Source organism: Paralichthys olivaceus, chromosome 5 (assembly GCF_024713975.1).
Source record: "Paralichthys olivaceus isolate ysfri-2021 chromosome 5, ASM2471397v2, whole genome shotgun sequence".
NCBI lineage: Eukaryota > Metazoa > Chordata > Actinopteri > Pleuronectiformes > Paralichthyidae > Paralichthys > Paralichthys olivaceus.
Window position 1 is genome coordinate 6,634,320 of NC_091097.1, and position 23,225 is coordinate 6,657,544.

The window sequence follows — 23,225 nt, forward strand, 5'->3', positions numbered from 1 at the left end:
GCCATGTAAGATTCGATAATAAATTGCATCAGGATGGCGCTGGTATCCAGGTAACACAAGCTCTAATCAGTTTCTATAAGATCTGCAGTCCAGTGTCCAACATAATATGGAAACAGGCATTAATAATGGACTAGATTTGTTATTCAAAATGTATAAGTAATATATAACTCATGTCAATATGTATTCAGTTTCCCTTGGCATTCAAATCTTCCTCGAATACATTTTTCTCAGGGTGTAAAAGCTTCTGAAATCACATTTACACACCAAAATCTCTAAAACCCCACACTAATGAAATTTTCAGACAGGCAAGTGGGCTGCACCAACACACCTATTCAATAGTATGTTTGTCTATAAATCAGTCTTGTTAATGGAATTTTTTTAAACAAAAATTTGATTAAACACAAAATCATACCTGGAAGATTATCCTCATTGTAGGATTCACAGGCTGATATACTGTTGTCGGGGAGAAACCTGGTACATATTAGAAACACTCGACTGATGAAATCTCATTTTTTAATAAAACCTCAGGATCACTCTGCTTCTGTATATCATCACACTGATGCACCAGTCTAATCCTCTTCGATGATTTCAAAGTGTGAAAAAGAAGTGTGGTGGAGCGCCGACTTTGTCAACAGTGTTAGCGAGGGGATGATGTTGCAGGGTGCAATATCTACTGGCAGCACAATACTTGAGGTGTAATGTGTCATGGAGGAAAATTACTGATAATTATTACTCTACAGGATTAAATTGCAAACCAGATAGCCTTGTTATTCAAAAAAAAGTGCTAACAAGGAGTCACTCTCCTCGTCTCGTCACATATTTTGTCTAGTTTTTCCAGACACGTTTTCATACCTCAAGGTTATTTTTCCGAATGTCTATTTATCATTTTAAGCTTTGCACGCCTTCTCCCGCCTCCTTGTGCCATGACTAGTTATTTTCTCAATTGACTATCAGCCTGCTTCTCATTACTCATGCTGAAATGCCCTTTCCATTCTGAGGAACTTATGCTCTTGAATTGTTTTTTTCTTCTTGGACAACCACAAAACTTCTGGTAAGTTCTTGTTGCACACCCTTATGCTCATCATCAATAATTGTTGCCTGCACTTTCCACCCTCTGTGTGTGTATGCGCACGTGTCGCAGTAAGTGCGTTCATGTGCATGTTTGACCTAGAATCCCGCTCTCACAGATTTCACATTAACCTCAATCCTGCTTTCTTCCAAATGAGATTTCTATTCTTCTGTCTCTGTGTTGACTTATTTGCCTCCCTTTCATCATCTCCGGCAAGGTTATCCTGAGGCAGGCAGCACTTTTATGGCAGCAAGGGGGCGTGGAGGGGGGATGGCGGAGGGCCGCCAGACATGCCTTAATCGATCTTGTTTTAAAGGGATGTTGTGAGCTGAATGTTTGAACCCATCCCCTCGTTAACAATTGTCTGGGATTTAATTAAAAAAGTAGAAAGAATTTAATGTCAATTACATCTTAAAGTGAACGGGGAGTACGGAGGTGCACAACAAAGAAACCGACAGTGAGAGAGTGGGGGGGGAAAGAGAGAGGAGGCTAATTAGAGGATGGAGTTGTGTTCATGCATCATTCCAGCTGAAACATTTCCTTCCCCTCTCTCTCAACCCCATTTTCCTCCCTACTCTTTCCCCCTCTTATTTATCTCTCTCTCTTTTGCTCATTCCCTTTCTCTGCATGTATATCTGCAAGAGCCCTCAGCAAAAAAAAATTGTCACTTCCTTTTCTCTGCCGTCGGCTCACAGTATGGGTATGCAAATATGAGAAAATAGAGACTTCAGCATTGTTGACACACTCTTCCTACACAAGAAGCACAAGCGGATATAAGAGCGGAGTCTGTTTCTCTCCAACTGAAGTGGCTTAAGTACTTCTGTGTACTTTATTGATTCTTTTTTTTTTGAATGTTGAAAACCACAATAAATGCCATCATATCATCCATACAGTATATCATCCACATGACACAGAGAAAGAAAACCATGAGGAACAAAAAAGATAAAACAGACAACCTCCACTGCATGACCCACATTTAAATACAACTTTATTCAGATCTGCGAACTCTTAGTTTTTATATATATATTTATATATATATATATATATATATGTATATTCTTGTTTTTTGACAGTTGTGTTTAGTAACTATTCTTTGCTGAGTGGACCAGTGTTGTCTTGCAGTCTCTAAGGCCAAATATCCACATGTCCGTTGGCACTAGATGGGTCAACAGTAAGGCTGCTGCAGTAACAACACCATCCATCCCGCAGCAACGTGACTGTCTCTGAAACTTAGTCCAGCAGCCTTTCTGTAGCTGGCACCGGAGAGGTGGAGAAGGAGTCTCAATGAGAGTATTGCTGTAAATCTTGGGGGGAGTGGTAAGGAGCAGAGTAGGGGGCTTCTTCCCCACAGGCAGCCCAACATGTGTCCTTGTTATTTTCTACATGAGTTTAATGCTTCGGGCTTCTGTTGCCCAGTTCTGATCCCAACATGTGTGAGGATCCAACTTCTCTCTGCACGCACTGCAGGAGGTGGGAGGAGACGCGTATTGAGGTTACTGGGGCGTTTCTGTGTCGGGCACTCTGCTGGCATGCTCTTGAGGAGATTTCATGTCCTCAGAATCCAAGGGCTTATGCAAGACGCTTTGAACAGGAGAGAGGAAAAAAGCTAAACCAGCACATCTTAAGACTGTGTCTGTGCACGCATTTGTTTGATGGGATATAGATATAGAGAGAGATAGATAGATAGAGAAGGAAGGGAGTGGTGTTCTCACAGCTGATGTTCAGTTGGCTTGGCGTTAAGCTCACGGAGATTAGCTATCTTAGCTCAACGCTGTGTGCAGGAGGGCGGGCGGGGCAGCAATGAGGAACTACCGCAGGGTTCAACGTCAGGGTATGGGAGCGAGAGAGGGTATGGAGGCTGAGGCTGCAGCCAGCAGGGTCACACACAAGAAGAGGACAACAGCATGAAGACTGCAGGGAACATGGCTGAGCAACATGCAGACGTCTGGAGCAGGAAGGGGCAGAGGGTGAGGGAATGATGAACAGAGCAACAGGTTGTGGTTCACTCATGCCGCTCGATGCATTATACACACGAAGCTTTGTATTTCATTCAGTAGTACAGGAAAGGGAGCTTTAGACAAGCCAGCATCTATATTGTGTGTTCCATTACAACTGTTTCAAATAAATACTACATTAACTGTTATGCTGCTTTCAGACGTGCACTGAACTCTGCAGATACTCCGTAGCGGAGGTATACGTGTGAACGCAATTGTCCGAGTGTCTGCAGACTTTCTTCACCTGCCCTGCTAGTATAAAGTCCCTGGAAATTCTGGAGAATCTGATGTGTGAATACAGCAGGGGATCCCAGCTGGATTCACCTCGAGCGAGTGATTTCACATTAACATTAGTTAATGTGAAATCTGATGACGCTTCTAAGGCGTGACAAATGCAAAAATTAAAAAACGAAAAAGAAAACAAATATCTCCCTGTGAAAAAGCAGTGTCACACATAAGAAGACACAGAAGATATTGAGAGTTTGTTGGGATAATTCCGCAGCAGAGTTATTCCTGCCTCTGTCTTCTACACCCGGGTGCTCCACCTCTCGCCTGAATAATACGGAGGATATGTTGCTGTTGTAAACACATCTGTGTAGTGAACCTCCCGCTGTGTTGTGCAAGTGTGAAAGGCAAACTGCCGCCAATTGTCCAGGTTTTACCTGCAGGTCATGTTTGTGGCAGGAATCAGAATCCATCTCTACATTCACTCTCTTAGGTGGCTCTGTGATTGATGGGAGACTCTTAAGGATAAATCCTCTTTGTGAGGTTCCTTGATTGTTAGACACTTCCAAGTAAAAGTCGATACGTATGTGTGAGGCAGACAGGCTGGTTCATCTATGAAATAATGGCGGTGATAAAACAATACAGTCACATGCAAGAGGAGACAGAGGCTTGACTCATAGAGATGAACAGCCTTCATCCATCAGTCCCCTTCATATTGCACATTGAGAGGACCTTTTCCCCATCTTTAAGGCTACATCCATATTACTACATTTTGATTGAAAATGCATCAACTCTGTTACAGATACCCCTGCCCTCCAAATTATGACAAAGTTTTAGAGTTGCTAAAACTGAGAACTTCGGAAACACTGGTGGCTCCATTATAGTTTGAAAACTCTGCGGCTGCGTTTTAGTCTAGACGGGCAGAAGCTAAGATGTTTGGAAATGATGATGTAGACACAGCCGTTTGCTGGTTGGGTCTTTTACGGTCGTGATAAAGCCTTCATGGATTTGTCAGGCTCTCATCACATGACCACTTTCTGGAAGAGAACAACCGGCATTAGCTTTGGCTACCAGTGTAGAATGCAACAAGGATAATCAATTAGAGGCAGTGTTGAGCCAGTTGTTTTTACTATCTGTTGTGCAGATTAATTCTGCATTTTACAACTGATTACATGCGTATGCAATAAGCTATTATTCAAGAGATCTGCAACAATTCCTACTGTATATGAGTAGTCGTTTTCAGACATGTTAGGATGGGCGAGAATTGAAACTGACACGGAGCTCAAATGTTTTTGTCGAAACTGGATAGAGGTTGTTTTATTTTGAAAACCTTTTTACAAATGACATTGTAGTAGCATGGATGTAGCCAAGAAGTATATAATAAACTTTGATGTGCAGATTTAAAGGATTGTATTACCATCTTTAGGTTTGTTTTCCCTTGTACTGCTCTCCTATCACACACAGAGAAGATGAAGGATTTAAGTTTGTCCTTATGCTTCCCCCCACAGGAGGGGGGGAAACAGTGACTGCTGCACGAGTCCACCTGGGACATCCCTGCACAGCTTCAGCCAAGCGTGCACAGGCACAGATCTTGGCTATATTCCTGATAGCACACTATATGAGCATCACACGCGTAATCCGATATCACTGTTTAATGACTCTTCACACCTGTCTTGTGACTGTTCGTCGTTAATGAACCGAAAAATCATTGTGTCCTTACAAGCAGCATAGCAGTAACCTCTCAGCGCACAAATGTCAGGTCACCTAATTCATTGCTCCATTGTGCACTGCTCTCCTCTGATATTGTTTGTGAGAGCGACATGAGATGGGCCAGCCAGTGGCCATTTATCTTAATGAGAGCAGTTAACTCTGAGCTGAGCTTTGGCTGCCGGCTCCGCACAAAAAACACAACAATCCTCCACGAACGTCCTCTTATCCTCCCACCCCCTGACTTGATTTTTAGGAATGCATTTCGCACTCTCGTTGAAACCTTAATTAGTTCTACAGGAGATTAAATTATATGTAATTATTATGATAATATTTTCATTTATTCAAGATAACGGGCCTACTTTAGTGAACACAGTATTTGTCAGGAGAGAGCAATCTCCCTCACACAGTCAAAGTTATCAAGGCGTGAAATCAGGAATCCTGACGGCAACAAAATGTAATCTTTTTCATACAGAGGGGACAATAGACGGAGCTGCATACTCTACATCTCCTTCTCCACTTTAATTAAAAGAGCTCACTGAATCTCTCCCTTTCTCACTCCCCCAACCTTTCTCTCTCTCTTATGTGTGGAGGGCCAATCCCGTCTCTATGCAGAATCTAGTTATTTCTCTCGCACTGAGCTTGTCTTAAGCCCTGGTCCCGAATCTTTGTTGAGCAATTGCTTTTGCTTGCAAATTTGGGATTTTTCCCCCTCTCCCTGTCTCTTTTCCCTGTATCGTGGAAAGGGAACTGACATAACTAAAGGATATATAGTAATTGCATTCTGCAGGTAAACACTGGGACATTGTCCTGGTTTGGATGCGTGGCTGTGAGTGTATGTGGACAGGGTGTGAGAAAGTGAGTAAGAAGAGGAACTTTTCTTTTATGTTGTTCGGGGAGTGACTTGAGCGCACATAAAAGTACATGCCCTTTAAAAAGAAAGAAGCTGAATGATCCTGTGGACTGGTACACTTTACATTCACCTGCTTTTTCTGAGGAAAGGAGTGATTTGTGTTCCCTCTGGAAAGTTTGCAATCGCAATTGTTTCCTTTACAGCTTATGGTGTTAAACACCACATGATGTCTGTAATAAAGTCTGAATTTTTTATACAACTCCCCAGTGACTCATAACACAGCATTTCACAGAAAATACTGCCTGGTGACTTTGCAAAACAGCAACACGGTGAAGGGTGATGAAAAGGACACTGAGACAACACTGACAAATGACTTAATGGTAGAGAAAAAATAGATGGTGAGAAGTTGGTATTTCGGATTGAGGTAAGAATGTGTGTGGTATTTAATTTTCACTACCAGCTCATTTAACGAATGCTGCAGTTAAACATTCCCAGTGCTTCACTATCTGCATATTGTCATTTTTGTTTTGCATATATGTTTTTACATCTTGCAGGCTACAGAGGGTTTTTTTTAAGATATCTTGCTGCCACTATGGTATTAATGACTTTTCTCAGCCCTGGTTTCCTGTTGCAGTAACGCCCATTCAGCCCCCTTATCCTCTCCTCTCCCACCTCTCCTCCCTTCACACAAGTCCTCTAGCCCGAGGGCAGATAGGGCATCTCGTTATGGTAGTTGTAGTCCGGGCAAACCTTCTGCACCAGGCGGTAGTCCGTACTGTAGAAGGATATATAGATGCAGATGACCTTGAAAGGCTTGGAGCAAATCCAGGACACATGGCTCTGAATCTGCTCCTGGAAGCAGGTCTTGGACGGGTCATAGTTGCACAGTGAGGTGCGCTTGCTGCGATCCACCTTCTCATAGTCCACGCGGCAGTTGAAGATCTTGGAGTCCTTAGGGTAGACCACGCTCTGACGCTCCAGGTCAAACTCCACTGCCTTGACAGGTGGCACCAGGCTGACTGAGATGTTGCCATGGCCTGTGGAGTTATGGCGGAAGTAGACGCTGAACGTGCCGTTACCATGGTCCACAATCTTGCCGGTGATCAGCAGGTTAAGCCTCACTGTCTTGATATTGGAATAGAAGTCACCCCAGCCAAACATCTTCTTGAACTTGCCGGTCTTAACAATTGGCCGGCGTTTGACCCTGGAGCTGGAGGCGTCAGGCTTGAGCAGGTCGCTGCCCAACATCTCCCAGAACTCCTGTTTAGAAAATTCCTGCTTGGAGAAAGGGATTGGGGAGCGGTAGGGCAGCTCCAGAGAGGTGTCATTAGCAGCTCTGCTCTTACTGTGAAGCATCCAGCGGCTCAAGGGTGAGAGAGGAGCCTGATCGCCCAGGAGGCCCAACGGCTTGGAGGAGTCATCTGAAGAGCTTTTGGGGCTGGAGGACTCATCTTCTTGGCCCAGGGCCACCTGGAAAGGGGAGGTTTGAGGTGGAGATTGAAGAGAAAATAGAGAAAGAAAGTAGACATCTGTTAGCAAGGTAGAAAGAAACCTGGACAGAAAACAAATTAAAGGTTTAATCGATACTTAATTTACAGTTCATACCTCTAGTGGTAGTAAGCGTGACATTCTATCAATGTTATTTATATTAATAAATGGTTGAATTTTTGCAGGTATTGCTATTATTACATTCTTTTGTTTACTTCGGCAGCAAGAGAAAATACTCCTATGTATAGTTTTCACCGAGCCCATACAATTCCCCAAGCTCGCTTGTAATGGACTCATGTGCCTCCCTTGAGCTACTGGTGGGGTCAGAGGGATCAGAGAAGAGATTCAAACAGAAAATCCACACCAAAACTAAACTCACATTAAGTGAGTTACTCCTCTGCTCTTGGGCAGTTTGATCAATATTTTATTATATTATACAAAGGCTGTAATTCTGTAAAACAGTAAAGGTCTGTCATTAAAAAATGCTTTCCAAAGTTGTTTCTCTGACATCAGAGGTTGGAGGTTGATTTATGCACTTAGCATCCTGATGCACCAAAAGGAGCAGGATTCATTCAGCCAGTTAGAAAACAACTCATTTTCTACATTGTCAAACTTTCAACGTTTCCCTTTCAAACACGCTACTTTTCACAGTGACAAAATCAGGAAAGGTCACTTGAAGATCATCCATGTATCTGGAGAATTATTCTCTTATAATATCAACAAGGAAATAAGTGGAAAGTAGACCGAGACTTGCTTTCTGGTTTAAAGTGAGTGCTTTGCTTCTAAAGAACTGCAGTGTGAGTACAGGGGAAACTATTATTGCCTCCAAAGATTTGGTCGGAGGATCAAAGTATATGAGCGGGGGAAGGTGGTGGTGGTGGTGGGGGGGTGCAGAGAATAAAGTATAATGTCCAATTAAGATTTCCGGTGTTTTAATTAAAGAGAGTGTCTGTATCGGCACACACACAAAGCTGTCAAATGTTAACATCAAATGAGGGGCGGGGGAAGAGGAGCGGGGGGGAGATAAGATAGCACTGCTGTGCTCAGCAGTAGCTTTGTTAAGAGTGTGTGAATGTGAGAGCAATGAAACGGCTGATTCTTCAACAGTAATGATCTATTAGCAGGTACCGTTGTTCTAATGTGCTACGGAAGCATCCGGAATAACTACGTCCTTTAGATTTAGCAGCTAAGAACGCACGCACGCGCACACACACACACACACACACACACACACACACACACACACACACACACACACACACACACACACACACACCATTTGTGAATTTTGAGTTGTGGTAAACGAAAACAATAAATGATGCAAATGCGATCGGTGGGGTAAGTTTGTGGATGTGTGTGTGATCTACCCGCAGAGATTTTACAGTGATGCATAATGCATGCATCCGTGTCTGCGCTCTGATCCGTCTACTGTCTTAACTGCCAGAGCTTCCTTATACTGGCTTAGTCAGGATTATTAAGTCGGACTCATTTTTATTCCATTTTTTTCCAGCTCGCTCAGATTTGTTCTCTTGCACTGCAGTCAGTCAGTGATATTGATTTTCTGTCCCTCTAAAAACACGTATTTCCTTTCATAACAACATGTATCGCATTTATACAGCCTTGCAAGGATTCCCGTTGATGTGGTTGTGGTCTGGTGTTTGGACTCAGATGAGCGAGCCCCCCCTGACTTCCCTTAATCTGGCCCCATTCCCTTGGGGGTGCTGGAGGCCAGACACCGTCTCCTCTAGTTACCTATGTGCTGCTACGCTTAACTGCCGCTCAGATCCTTCAGCCTCCCCACAGGGGCCGATAACAGTGCTGACAAGGACTCCTTCCTCTTGAACCAGATAGTTTTCATAGTTTCTTGGAGAAACTCATTAATAATGAACAAAAATTTGGAAGGGCTCAAGACATAGATTCTCATCGATCTTTTCATCAAGAGTCTCTGTTTTTCAAGGCGGGGGGGAGTTGGGGGCCAGGCAGGATGTGTTTGATGACAAAAACACCCTTCACTAGTTTGTGTTTGATATCTCCTCTCCAACGAGCCAGTGGCTCCCTGGGCATTGAGGGTAGCACTTTGCCAACCTCCCCAGATAGCACTTAGGAGCCCCTGTGGCTTCTTAACAAAAAGGCCCTTTTGGGCTCTTGAAAAATATGTCACTCTTTATTTCTCTGAAACTGCCCCCTAGTTTTTAAGATCATGATCATTCTGCGAGTTCTGTTGCTTGTCCAAAGTAAGTCTCAGATGGCACCAGCACTCCTATCTGAGCAAAAACATATTGCTGGATGCTTTGTTGTAGCTTACATATTGAGTAAAGCATCCTGCCGCTCGCTCACACAGTCTTCATTAGAGAACCTGAGGCCAGGCTGAAAGAGGAGAGATGAAGAGGGCATTGTGCTATTGTTGGACAAAAGATTTAAGTGCCTGGCACTGCTGGAGGTTTCACATTCACTGTGTAGCATCATTGTCAAAGACAAATGTTAGAATGAGCTTAATATGGCCGTGGAAAAATGGAGCCAGAGCTGTAATGATGACTGCAGTGAGAGAACACACACTGTACAGACTTCCAATCCACCATGATGCTGTTTAACACAGGTGTGATGTCATTTTCTCATGTTGTCATACATGGCCTGCAATTATGGATTTTAAACAAGAGTTAACATGCTTTCAAACTTCAGTATATCTGGTTAGTGATGCATATTTAAGGTCATTAAGGTCAAACATTAAAGAACAGTATAGCAAGCATTACTTTTTCATTATGAAAAACTGCATAGTGGTACAAATCTCTCATCACTGCATTTAACAAGTAGAGTATATGAGGTGTAAGATTTAACTATCAGCACGCTTCCATTGTACATTGACTCATGCAACGAAAGCAATCTGAAATGGTGTAAAATATAACGAGTTCACTTTTGTTTTCTACACTGTACATATATGCATGTTAAATAATCTACATAATGTAACATGTTGCGTTGAAAGGCCAGTTTGAGTTTATTTTAGACTAAGTTGGTTTTGTTTCCTGAAGCTTGGCAAGACATATTTAGGTTTAAGTGCTGTAGGCAAAGAGTGGGTGATGGGCTATCAGGTCTTAGTGAGGGGGCGGAGGTTCGGGCAGATTTTGTCATTTGTCATGTGCGCTAAGTGAGTCAGTGAAACGGCAGGAGAGAATGGGAGATGGCTGCAGGCTCTGGCGCTGTGGTAATTGTGAGTAATTCAGCCTCAGTGAGCACAGGCCCCGGGACTGTCTCCCAGCAGGGAGTGTGGGGAGGGGTGCACACCTCTCAAGCCTGCCAGCTCCACAGGCAATAATCATCCTGTTACAGTGACAGGTACACCGTCCTTACCCCCCTTCTCCTGGTGACAGAGCCACACTATTGCCATCATACAGCACAGAGATCAGGGAGCTGCCTAACTGGAATTTATGCCATAACTCTCAGAGATACAGAGGACTGGTGACCGACCAGTATGTCAACAAGAAGCAGAATTGTACCAAAATATACTTGCACATGAGAATACACATTCAGACTTAACTTGTTGATTACCTGAAAATTCACCATTCTCTGGTCAGACCTGATTTTTCTGATATTTAACAGATCAAACTATTCATTTATAACATTGACTTATCTGAATATGGACCAATTTATCACCTTTTAGATCATTCTTTTGGTTTGGTTCAACAAATTCCAGTTTGTGGTCACAGCAGGCAGCTGTTAACAGAAAATCATCTCGGAAAACCTACTGCAAGCGCAACAAGACAAGCCTGATAGATCCCTCAGGAACTGGTGGAGACTAAAAGAGCTAAAAGAAGAGATAATATGGAACATGCATTCTCAAATCTAAATCTTTTGAATTAGAAGTAATATCTGTTTGTATGTGTAATGCATATTTTAAGAACCATTTTCACCTGGCTTCACACTTGACGTGTGTATTGTTTAAGGCCCAAGGAGGTGCATTGTCGGATTTGGTGCAGTTTGGACCAAAGGTATGTATAATATTATTCAACTTTGAATAAACGGGACTCATCGATGTAAGGGACGTAGATCACAACTCAGCTTCAGGGTACTCACTTTACTTGTCTTTACTTATTTTTTGTCGCAGCTCAAATACGTCCAAACAAACAGCCCATTCCAAACAACAGATTAACATCTGCTGTGCTAATTAATACAAATCATTATGTTGCTCTGTATCTGCTGGATATTAAAAAGGGCAACTGCTGGTACCAAGTTTACTTTATTCACTTTCATAGTCATAATATGTCATTGAAGAATAAATCCTTAATTGTATCTAGATTTATTTGACAAATTCAGCTGCCAAACACACACAAAACTTTCTTTCTGCAATGGAAATGAAAAACAATTTGGAAGGTTTGTCCCAACACTGCTGCAGAAATTCCCACAGACATGTTGAACTTGCAGGTTGTTTCGCTTTCACCTTCTGTCCAGTTCATCCCAAACCATTTCCACAGGGTTTAATTCTGCAGACTGTGCTGCTCTATCATAAGAAGCCACGGTCTAAGTTCTTCTCCTCTGATGTTGTTTGGTCATAACCGTGCTGTAGGATGAAGCCCTGACCAACCTAACTGTTCTCCTTTCCTCTGCTCTCATACTTTTTTCTCTATTTTCTGATAGATATATACAGCAGTTCGTCCTGCACTACGCTATTGTCCTAATAATACACCTGAGGGTGCAGTAACACAGTTTGGCCCAACACTACCTTTGCACAGTCAGAGTTTGTAGATAACAAACAAAATGTGAGGCCTCTGTCGGAAAAGTTTGTGTTTAGCTTAATTTACTTTGAGGAAAACTGTAAATAAGCTCTTTTCTATCAAATTGATGTAATTTTTCAGTTTTTGGTGACCTAAACCTTTTCATTTTGATTTACCTTAGGCTGTTTACTGTTTACCTTTTTTATGGATTCACGGTGTGGAATAAAATGAATTGATTAATTGATCGATGCAGAGAATCTGCCTGTAGAGCCACCCAGCAGGGCTGAAAGCATGCGCACGAGGAGTTGACAATGTGCTGTCAATAAAGCACTCCGTTTCCCTCTGGCTGTTGAGTTGAAATCTTCATCTTTAATATGACATCAATTTTTAATTACACACCCAGGCAGCTAAGATTCCTTAAGTGTTCGTCGATGCTTTATTCTTTTTTTTTTTGTGCTCTGTCTCCTCTCCCCACCTCCAGATCTAATATGTTCACTGCAGGAGACTCCTCTGTTACATGATTAAAGTCTGAAAATGGCCGTGCCCTTATAACTAATTATTCTTCTGGCTAGTGTAGAAGAGGTGAGGGAGAGAAAGGTAATTTCACAAGAAACAAGCCATTTGACTCTTAATGAATAATTTACTCCGGCTTCTGGGGGGTCACTGATGCTAAGATCTGCAGTGGGTGAACAAACTCACTACAGTGAATCTTTTATTCTACTCTTTCCTCGTTCATTTCTTTCTTTCTTTATCCTGCACCTGCTTTCCCAACTCATATTGGACAAGTTCAGTTGTGTTGTCCCAGTGGATTGGAGCTCATTTTTTATGCTCAGAGAGAAGCCAGGCTCTGAATTGGCTATCAAATTTTTACATTATAAGATATCGACAAGTTGGCGGTGTGAGGACGGTGGAGGGGGAGTAGCAGGGGACGGTTTCCCCAGGGGGCTGGGAGCATAGCAAGGGCTGATTTGACAGGGCTGATTAAAGCTGCTGCTACAGTATTCACACCTGTCTTATAAAAGCTGAAGGGACACTGCAATCGTCTCATGGAGGTTAAGGTATGAAAACCTAATACCAATTTAGCAGGGGCTGACGTACTGCACCAGTAACTCTGTTGGATTTTCAGCACCCACGCAGGAGCTTAATACTTAATACTTAGTATTCATATGCTCTTGAGCAAGGCAGTTATATAGCTTCAGTGAAGGTGCTTAGTGGCCATATCAGGCTGTGGTTAACTGCGCAGCCCTCAGCTGGTGATCTGTGTCTGTGTGAATGGGCTCTTCACACTCACAGGACCACTAAAAGACAATTAATCTTGGGATCTCATCATTATTGGACAGCTCGAAATCCAGCTGTGTTGGGGCATATTGCATTGGCTGAATTCTGTGACATTAACAGCTGTGCCAGATGTGTCCACATTTGTATGAACACAAGTGCGTCCCTGATTTCTTTCGAGCTTTGCAGTTTGTGAGCAACTTTTAAAATACAGTTTATTATGCACAGAGTTCAATGACATATCAAACTGCTTAATTAGCTGAAGTCAAACTTTTCTTTCCTGTTTAGAAGCAGTCTTAAACAGATAAAACCAAATGTGAGTGGGCAAGTGAAATGTGATCACAAGTGCTGAACGGTGAGACATTTGATGCACATCCTGACATCAGGTGTGAACTGCAGCGCCCTCAGATGGATTAGACACAATCGGGAAACGTCAACAGATGACTGACATTGTTCAAGCACTTAACACATGCAGGACAAAATCTTTCCTCAACTCGAGCAGCTTTTACCTTATCAAAGCTTAACTGTTCAAGGAGCAGGTTAGAAAAAGCTTGTAAGTTTTGGCTGGTGTGTTCATGCGGAATGTGGCAAATAAACAGGAACACTGTAAACAGAATGTGTTGTATTTATGTGTTTAGTTCCTTTAAATAAGACTTTATATTTGCATAATAACGAAGAGCAAGATCAGATGTGAGAGGTATATACATCATTTAAAACGTGTCCATGTTAATCATGAAAACGTCTTTTTCAGATAACAGCATGCTCTTAGATGCTTGTGACAGATGGACATGCAGTTTGCAAGTGACAAAAGTGAAACACTTGAGTTCCCATTGAATGTCATTGTTTGCAGTTAATTGTAAAATGATGTTAATTGGTTTATAAGTGATGATGCCAACAACTCTCCGAGTTGTTCCGACTAGAGATGGTGTTCATGTGAGGTTTCCCGTCTGGAACACATATTACTGATTATTCCAACACCACACAAATGCAATGATGGAGTGATAGAGTTGGTAAGCCACTGGTAAGCCACAAGCCACAGACTAAATGTCCAAGGGTTAAGATTATCCCCAGGTTGTGCGCAGTGTGATGGACAAAATAGGTTACAGACTTCCAACTTCCTACCAGACCAGCAGACACCAGGAAGAATGCAAATATGACGTGATGATGTCATGGTTAATTTGTGTGTCATGGTTTCACAATAGTTTCTAACTATGTTGTTAGTTTTGCACTTTTTAATGTGCTGCTAAACAAGCTTTTGTGCTTAAAGGTCTGCAAACGTTTGCCACATTGACATTAACACTATAGCTCTTAATAGGATCATTGTGAGTTGGGGCTGGATAATAGCATCACTGTTCAAATCGACGTTTCCCGGAGAAATACAAGCGAAAATAATTGCAAGCTCTTGCGGCTTCATATTCTAATGCAACACATTCTCAATTCAATCCATAAATCACTTTGGTCTGCAAGAGTTGTTCCTATTATCCATTTATTGTACTTAAAATGCTCTTTTTCAAGCTCAGCCAAATTCCCTGATCCTTGTGGCTGTACTGCCTGCTTTAATTGGAAACCCCAGGAAAGACCCTCAGCAAGCCTTGTCTGGACATGTCTGTCTCTGACCCTGAAAATCACTGCACCGTCACTGGGCAGCATTCTGGCCAACTGCACAATAGATGTCCGTTCACACAGAACAGATTGTTTACAGATTGTGTGAGAACTGAGAATTTAAATGGGCTTTCGCTCCCCGGTCTCATTCTGGCGTGGCTTCAGGTCACACCACGATGAGGTCAACATTAACCGCAGAGCCTGCAACATCAGGAAAGCCTCGGTTTCCTTCAGTGTTAAGCTGACAGCCTGGTTTTCACCTTATTGTACGGCTGCCTACAGATCTTGAAACGCTGAAAATTTTATTCTATATTGACACATTTCATAACAGTTTATATTTTTACAAAGCGGCGCAGCAACTTTTACTAGCAGGCACTCTCTGAAATTAAAACGTCTCATGGATTTTCTCAATTTCTTAGTTATTCCTTTGTGTGCAAATGGAGCACATCTTTATCTGGATCCCCTGGGAGTTACACCTACTCATTCTATCCATGACTACGGATCATTTTTCTTTAAGCTGGGCACTGTAATCCACTCCTCACAATCCAAACCAGCAGACAAACCTCCATACATCCTTCCAGGGTCGTCTCAGTCTCCCCTGGTGTCTCCCTTTTGAGCAGTGGCACAATAAATAGTGCTGGTTTTGAGCGTATTCTGTCTCTGGACAGCTCAGTGCTTCACTATGAAGGGCTGTCAGTGTGCGCGGAGTGCGTTCTCTATCTGTCTCTCTCTCTGTCTGTCTGTGCTGTGGGGCGACTGGGAGCCTGACAGTGGTGGAGAGCAGGGGTTCTCAGCAGGTTGTTGGGGGGGAAGAGGTGCTCCTCTGGGGTCATTCACGCTGTGCTTGTGCATAACTCAAGCTGTTTTACACAACAGACAGGAAGCTATAGAGGTTATATTATAACACCAGCAGCTCTGCTCCTCCACCTCTTCTCCATGTTTATATATTGTTTGTGTGACTGCTCATCGATGGGTTATGTATGTGATCAATAGCCTATGAAATGGGTTAAAACACAGTGGAAAGAAATGTGATTTGACATGTGATGACAGACAACAATTGTGCAATTATCTGCGCAAACCAACACCTTCTTAATGGAGTGTGAAGATTGCATATGTCCATGAAGGCTAATGCCCTATCTCACAAAAATATTTCCTGGATCCGCCTGTTTATCCGGATCCGCTCGACAATGTAATTCTTCCTTGGGGGATGCCCCACCTCTCCACATAATTTCATGGGAATCAGTTTTCTAGTTTTTATAATCCTGCCGAGAGAAAGACTAACAAAAAAACAGCAATGAAAACCTCCTTGGCCCAGATAAATATAGATTCACAATGAAAGGGTACAAGCTGTTGATGACCACTTTTTTTAAAGAATGATCTGTGGAACGTTTACACCATTAGTGATGATAGACGACCACATTTGAGACCAGGTCTTCACATTTCCTGAAAATGCAGGTTGAAGCTGAGTGTTCGAGGGGAAATGATTTATCTATTTACTAATTCAAGAAATCCCTGCCCTCTGTCTGACCCTGAACATGTGGCTCACATATCTCAATTATCTTATTGTCTTCACACGTGGCATTGATATTGTTAAGGGCCCAGGGAAGTGCAGCGTTGAATTTAGAGCAACTTGGAGACATGATATGTTGAATATGATTAAACTTTGATTAAAGTGACGACCAGCGCTCTGTAGCAGTGGCGGCTGGGACTCATCAATGGAATTGGTCGATCTGGACAACAGCGAACTGATTCAAACTTTACCAAACTTTGAAGACAGGCAAACAGCTGTTTGTGCATCGTGGACGCAGCGTCATGGTTCTGTGGACAGAGTCCCGCAGCTGGTCTTTACTTGCTGTGGCTCATTTACTGCAGGTCACTTTTACAGTTTCAGAAAGAAAACTGCAAGTAGAATTTCCAGAGGCCAAACAAACAGCCCATTCCAAACAGGCAGATTTAGAACAGGCACTGTACTAGTAGACTAAATTCATAAAACTGGTGACAGTGGGATGTTGGACTTATTTGTCCCCTAGATTAATGGCTAATAATTGTAGTGTTGCTGATTGTGCTACTGATGTTGAAAAATCCACAACCTGATAATGGTCCCCCCTTTATGATCCATCATGCGCTCACAGGGGAAAGTAGGGGACAGATGCCATCAGCACAATAAACCGTTCAGTCTGAAGTTTGAAGCCAAGCCCTCCCTTATGTTAGAAATTTGACAATTATGAATGACTTGTGTGTTTCTTGCTCCCATATGGGGTGTGAGGAAGAGGAGGAGGGTGTAAGCTCATGAGCTCTGACATGCAGATTGGAACGATGTTGGCAAAGAGGAGGACTCAAGAGAGTGAGAAGAAAACTTGTATTCAGCCTGCTCCTGCTGTCGAACATTTGTGTCTCAATGCAATATATGCTGTATCAGACAGTGAGGTTTTTTTCTATTTTTCTTTCAGTATGGAGGTGGCATTTCTGCCTAGCCGAGGATGTATCTGGGCGGACAAGGTCAGCGACCCTGCGAGGAGGACAGGTATCTAAAAAACATGAATCTAAGACTGTATGACAGGCCAAAATGGAAAGAGAAGTCTGATGTGGTTAGAATTAGTGTTCCACAGCCTCTGCTTTTTAACCTTACACACAAATCTTCAGTGTGTGTGTGTGTGAGTGCAGTGTTGCACCATGCTGTCTGCTGGTGTTCCAACCAAAATACAGGCAGTTTTCTTCTTCGATCAAATGCCTTTTGCTGTCCCAGTTGTTGTGCTGCCATGCTGTGATTTAAGTGTGTACTCTGTGGTTTACGGCCTAATCACAATCCTTTCTTTGTTATGAAAGGGATTTGGGCATTGTGCAGCTACCAGAATAAGAACATTATTTGTTTTTAATGGATGTGCCATGTTAAATATGTAAGTGTTTCCTTGCTGGTGGCAAAGTCAAATGGAGGTTGATGGTAAAAGTTTACAAAAGAAAAACGTGGCAGCGCTTGGTGCGAATTTGTGGATGTGGAATCATTTGTGTGTCATGTTTTGTTTAAAGTTTGAAATGACCTCAGCACAGAAAAGGAGTGTGGTATGTAAACCTTGGCATTTGAATGAGGATCTACAATGAAGGTCTGTTTGCAAAGAATGTAATTTTTTGTCCAGCTACATTGGAGAAATCCAGTTATCAAGCATGATGGCCAGTGTCTGTGTTTGTACTGAAAGCAATAAGAGGCTGCACAATGCGGTCCTGGGTCTCAGTGCCACGGAGACGCTACTTAGGCCCATCCCTGAGAGAACATATTTGTGTGATAGAGCATCTGCGATCTCATGTTGAATGCATACGAAGAGCCGAGTTCCTGCATCCCCTGCATTCTTTACCACATGAAGGTCGCAGCCCACGCAAGGTCGGAATTAGCAAAGCTGCTCTTTTGTTGGTGCACGTGTATTAAAGTGCAAATATTTATGTCTCTTTTTCGAGTGCAAAGAGAGTGAGGTTATGAATACTGTCCTGATTTAAAAGTTCTCTTAAACCCTGAACGCGATTAAGAGGAAAATCTTATTACGAAAAAAAGTGGATGATTGTGGGATAATTGCACGGGGGCAGGGAGTCCAGAGTTCACTGGAGCCGTCGAGTTCAATGCCCTATGCGAACACACTTCATTCTCCTATGGTAGTTAGTGCAGGAGGAAGAGTGCACACTCACCTCACCCCTCTCAGATTCGATGAGGGGGCTCAGATTGTCTACCTGCACCATTAAGGCTCGGTGCTGTCGTTGTAATTATATCTGGATTAACGTGTAGTTTCATGGATGTTTTTTGTGCAAAAGGAAGGAAGAATCTGTCATGACTGTCAATGAGGCATATAAACCTCTGAGGCAGATGTTTAACTTATTCTTTTTTAGCACTTTATCTTCACCCCCTCTCACTTCCTCTCCTTTCCTTCACCCTAACACCACTCTGCACCAGCTCCGTCTATTTCCAGTGTGCCGAACTGCGTTCTATAGGCACCTTCCTCTCCTCTGCGTAGTGTGAGCGCAGTTCACCCAACATCTGCTGCATCTGTTTAGTGATGGATAGACTCCTTATACAAAGACTAACTTTCACAGTAAAGCTGAAGCAGTCAGTTACTTAATTAATCAGTTGTTTGATGGGAAAAATGTCAGCAACAGTAATGTTAATCGAATCATCATTTGAGTAATTTTTCAAGCAGAAATGCCAAACATTTGATTGTTACGGCTTCTTAAATGACACCTCGCTGCTTCTCTTTGCCTTACTTACTGTGAACTGAACCTATTTGGGTGCTGGACTCGTGATTAGACAAAAAGCAGTTTGAAGACATCACCGTGGCAATCTGTAGAAAATGCTGATGGCCATTTCTCAGTTTTCTGACATTTTGAAGACAACACGATTAATTAAAAGCCGATTGAGGAGCTGTGCAACATATTTCACATTGTGCCTCCGCTGAACAACTCCTTGACTGCTGCTCACAAGGACAGCAAAAGGTCTCAAAAATATCAAACTCTCCCCCGAAACACTCTGCACATTATTCTCTTCATATGTGCACATTAGCTGTTCAGTTGACTGAAGCAAATCCAGTCAGCTCGCCGAGACTCGGATGAAAAATAATTTCTATCACTGCCAAAAATAAACATCATTTCTCAAGCAGTCAATTATACAGCTGAGATGGTAAATATTATTCATAACCTTCCATTGAAATACACAGAATAATTAACATTTGAAACACATCATTTATCATTTAAACAACAACCGGAGTGGCACCTTGTGTAAATAGTCATCTGTATTAGTAGCCATTTGGAAAAGGTCCCTCGAGACCTAAACCCTATCCGCGAATTGCGGCGCTATTACAACAGAAAATCATCCAAATCGAATTTTTAATGCATAGTAGGCTTATGCGATTATTTATCACACTCTGCTGCAAAGTAAAAAAGTTACTTAATTCATTAATTGCTCCATAATTTATCAATGTCACGGGGCTAATGAATTACCCAAGATCTCCTGCTGAGGGATGTCATGTACGTTTTTTCATAGATACATGGTCTTGGAGGTGGGGGTGGTTGGGGGGTTGGAAGGGTGGGGGTTAGCTCCAATTAATTTCATCATCATTAGCCACAGACCTTCTGGGTTACAATGGGCTGTAGCCCCGCGGCTCACAAAACGCACGCAGAACCAAGACAACACAAAAGTGCTTGTTAAGCCTATTATCCCACACTCTTGTATCTAGTTATACAATGGCTGGAAAGGCACTCACCACCACCCCCCCCACCCCCATATTTTAATTCAGCGTGTGGTCTCTTCTTTCTCAGATCAGCTGAAACCGCTCCAAACAAATCCTGAGCGTGTGTGTTCAGTCACTTACAACCGCTGTCTGTCAGACCTCAAGTCACCAAAAAGGGCCATTACTCGAGCGCCTCCTGAGTATGAAAACCACACGGTCATCCCCGAGGAGACGCCGACACAAACGGCTGCATCAAACAGCCATTCACCCTCACATGAAGAGTTCCACTGCACTGTTTTTTTTGTGGAGCCTGCTCATTTCCTGGGCCCTGTGATGAGCGAGCTGCTCAGCCCAGGGCTTTGGGGGTAGATGGATGTTTTCAAGTTTCCTCATGTGAATCAAGAGCAGATTTCTCATTAAAGGCTGCTTTTTAATAAATCTGCTACATGAAAGAGGAGTGGATGATCCAATTTGATTGTGAGGTTGTTGGACAGAGGCAGTTCATGTTTACACATCTGGTGAAGCAGGTCAGTGAGGAGCCCTCCTCAGGGTAAAATATACACTGAAAAGTTGTAGTGCTTGATTTTTTTCCGTTAATTAGCTCAGTTAGAGAACAGAGAGCGGTGATGAGAGGTTTTTTTTCTCTCCCCACCTACAGTGTTTTTAATTATACTAGACACTAAGGTGAGATTATTTGTAATGTGCAAACAGTCTAAACGTGCTTGAAAAGTGCAATGTGGTAACTTCTGTTATGACCTGGTGCTATGTAAATAAAAAAGGACTCTTCTGAGTTCATTCCTCAGGGAAACGACCAGTTTGTCTATTTTCTGTGATGACAAATATTCCATATCTGCCTTATATATCCTGCTGATGTCCACACAGTATAGCCACATGGTCATTACCCTGCAAGCTTATGTTGCAAATACATGTCATAACAACAGAACTGTGTGACTCATGAGAAATTATTTATTATTATTTTATTATTATTATTATGTATTTTAAGTAAACCTTCTCTAGACATATATTTTTTGTGAGGACATAATATTCGATAATAATTTATTTCATACATATTCAAGTCGTGGAAGCGTTTACATTTTCTATTGATATATTTTTATTCCTATTTTTCTTTGTTTTTGTGCGCAATGGCAGTTTTGGCTGAAAGTGGAGAATTACACTTGCCTACACTTTAATCCGTGAATGATCTTTTCGTGATTATTAACATTTCCTACCACAGTTATAGTCATAGTCATCAATTGTAGTTTATAAAGATGAAGGTGGCCGCAATTACGCACAGAGTAAATGAGCCTGGTGACGGACACCGGCGGCACAACGCGCTCCGCACTCTCCCTGCACATGTGTCCGCTGGGAATAGTGATAGTGCACATGTCGTACCTGATCCGAGCGAGGTCAAAGTGAATATTACTGCCTTAATAATCATAACATGCGCAGAAAATAAAAGAAATGCGTCTGGAAGCAGTGCGCAGAGCACAATCGGTCTGCAAGAGGCAGAGATTGGAGATAAAAATCATCGTGATTCTAGTGTCAGTTCACCGTATTCACACATCGCTCCTCACTATTTTATTCTACTCATGTCAGCGAGTTGAGAAGTTTTTGGCGCAAACGGGATGCAGGCACCTTTCCACGCCTCGTGACGCAGGGATGAATTGTGCGTTATATGGATATGTGGGTAACAAAAAGGTAATTTGGAGAAAGATGCGCGCGTGTGTGTCAGATACTTTTTGCCCACTCCCACTGTTTCCTTACCAAACACGCGGTTCCGTTGAGGAGGAGCAGGATGAAGCCGCGGTTGGGGTGCATCATTCCGGTGCGTGAAACCCACAGCTCCCCCTCTCCGGTCGCAAAAAAAAAAAACAAGAGATAAAAAAACTCCCTCACGCGGGCTTTTCCTGCTTCAGGACGATGCTCTTTCTCCTGCACCGGTTCCCTCTCGGCTGACGCACGGTCCCATGTCCAAGGCAGACTCAAGTGCTGCTCCCACAAACATGAAAACCCGCTGGAAACCACTTGGAGTGTCCCCCCTCAACCTTCAGTTTCTGTTTTTATCCCCCCAACAATCCTGGGTTTGAGTCTCATTAGTTGGTGAGTGAGAAATCCATTTGTGGTTGGCTGTTCTCATCCATGCAGAACAAATAAAAGAGATCCAAGGCTCAGAGTGGAATGGGTTGACTGGGAGGTGGGTAGATCACATCTGGTCCTTGGTGCCAGTGGAGATCCTGGAGGGATGGAGCCTCTGCCTCCTGCACAAACTGAAGCGATGCTGAGACTGGCAAGAGCAGAACACACGTTTTAACAGTTCCCACTCTCTCTCTCCCTCTGTGTGTGTGTGTGCCTCTCCCCCTTTTCTCTCACCACATGTCTCTTTTTTCTCTCTTCCCCCTCCCCTTTTCTCTCTCTCTCTCCATCTGTCCAGCATCCCCCTTTTCTCTCTTTCATTCACGTTCTCTAATTTATCCAGCATATAATCAAATAAAAAACAACCAGTAGCTAAATAACAATAAACATCTGCTCCACTTGTATTAGTGCCTCTCTCCCTCCTTTCGAATCCCTCACCAATATTCCAGACATCAGTTTCTCAACCCACAACAGCCTGGCTCACTTATCCAACTTGGTATTTCTCATCGCCACGCAGGCCTGTCAGTGAATATCCTCACCACTGTGGGTGGGTGAAAATCATTGATTGGGAAAGACTGGGTCTGTTTTCACACCGCGCTTGTCACAACAACAACTCCAATGTCATATGGTAACAGAGGACGTGAAAGCTGGGGGGGGAATGGGTTTGTCACAAAGCCTCATCCTCATGCACGCTGTCACATCAAGCAGGTTTACAATCAGATTGTTTGTCCTCCCCCAGGGACCAGGCGGTGATCCGCAGCCCCCAGCTGAACAGTATCGACGCACGCTGTGAGTACCGATGAACCGGTGACCGTCACCTTAGTACGGTGTGATTAATAAAAACTTCCCCCCAATAACGCATAGTTCATTAGGAGCAGGTTAATGAACTGAAATACACGCTGCCACTACGCAGGTCCCCTGGCTCACAACAGCTCAATTTGTGCTTAATTAGAGTCATAGATGAGC

General features: G+C 42.9%; 1 protein-coding gene across 1 annotated transcript; it reads right to left on the bottom strand.

The window, feature by feature from the left end:
* Positions 1–1,858: 1,858 nt before the first annotated feature.
* LOC109633954 (neurexophilin-1) lies at positions 1,859–22,477 on the bottom strand. The gene is made up of 2 exons (XM_020094154.2): positions 21,891–22,477; positions 1,859–7,318 (listed from the first exon to the last, which is right to left on the bottom strand). The coding sequence occupies exons 1-2, from the start codon at positions 21,945–21,947 to the stop codon at positions 6,545–6,547; spliced, it is 831 nt and encodes a 276-aa protein (XP_019949713.2). The 5' UTR covers positions 21,948–22,477; the 3' UTR covers positions 1,859–6,544.
* Positions 22,478–23,225: the final 748 nt, after the last annotated feature.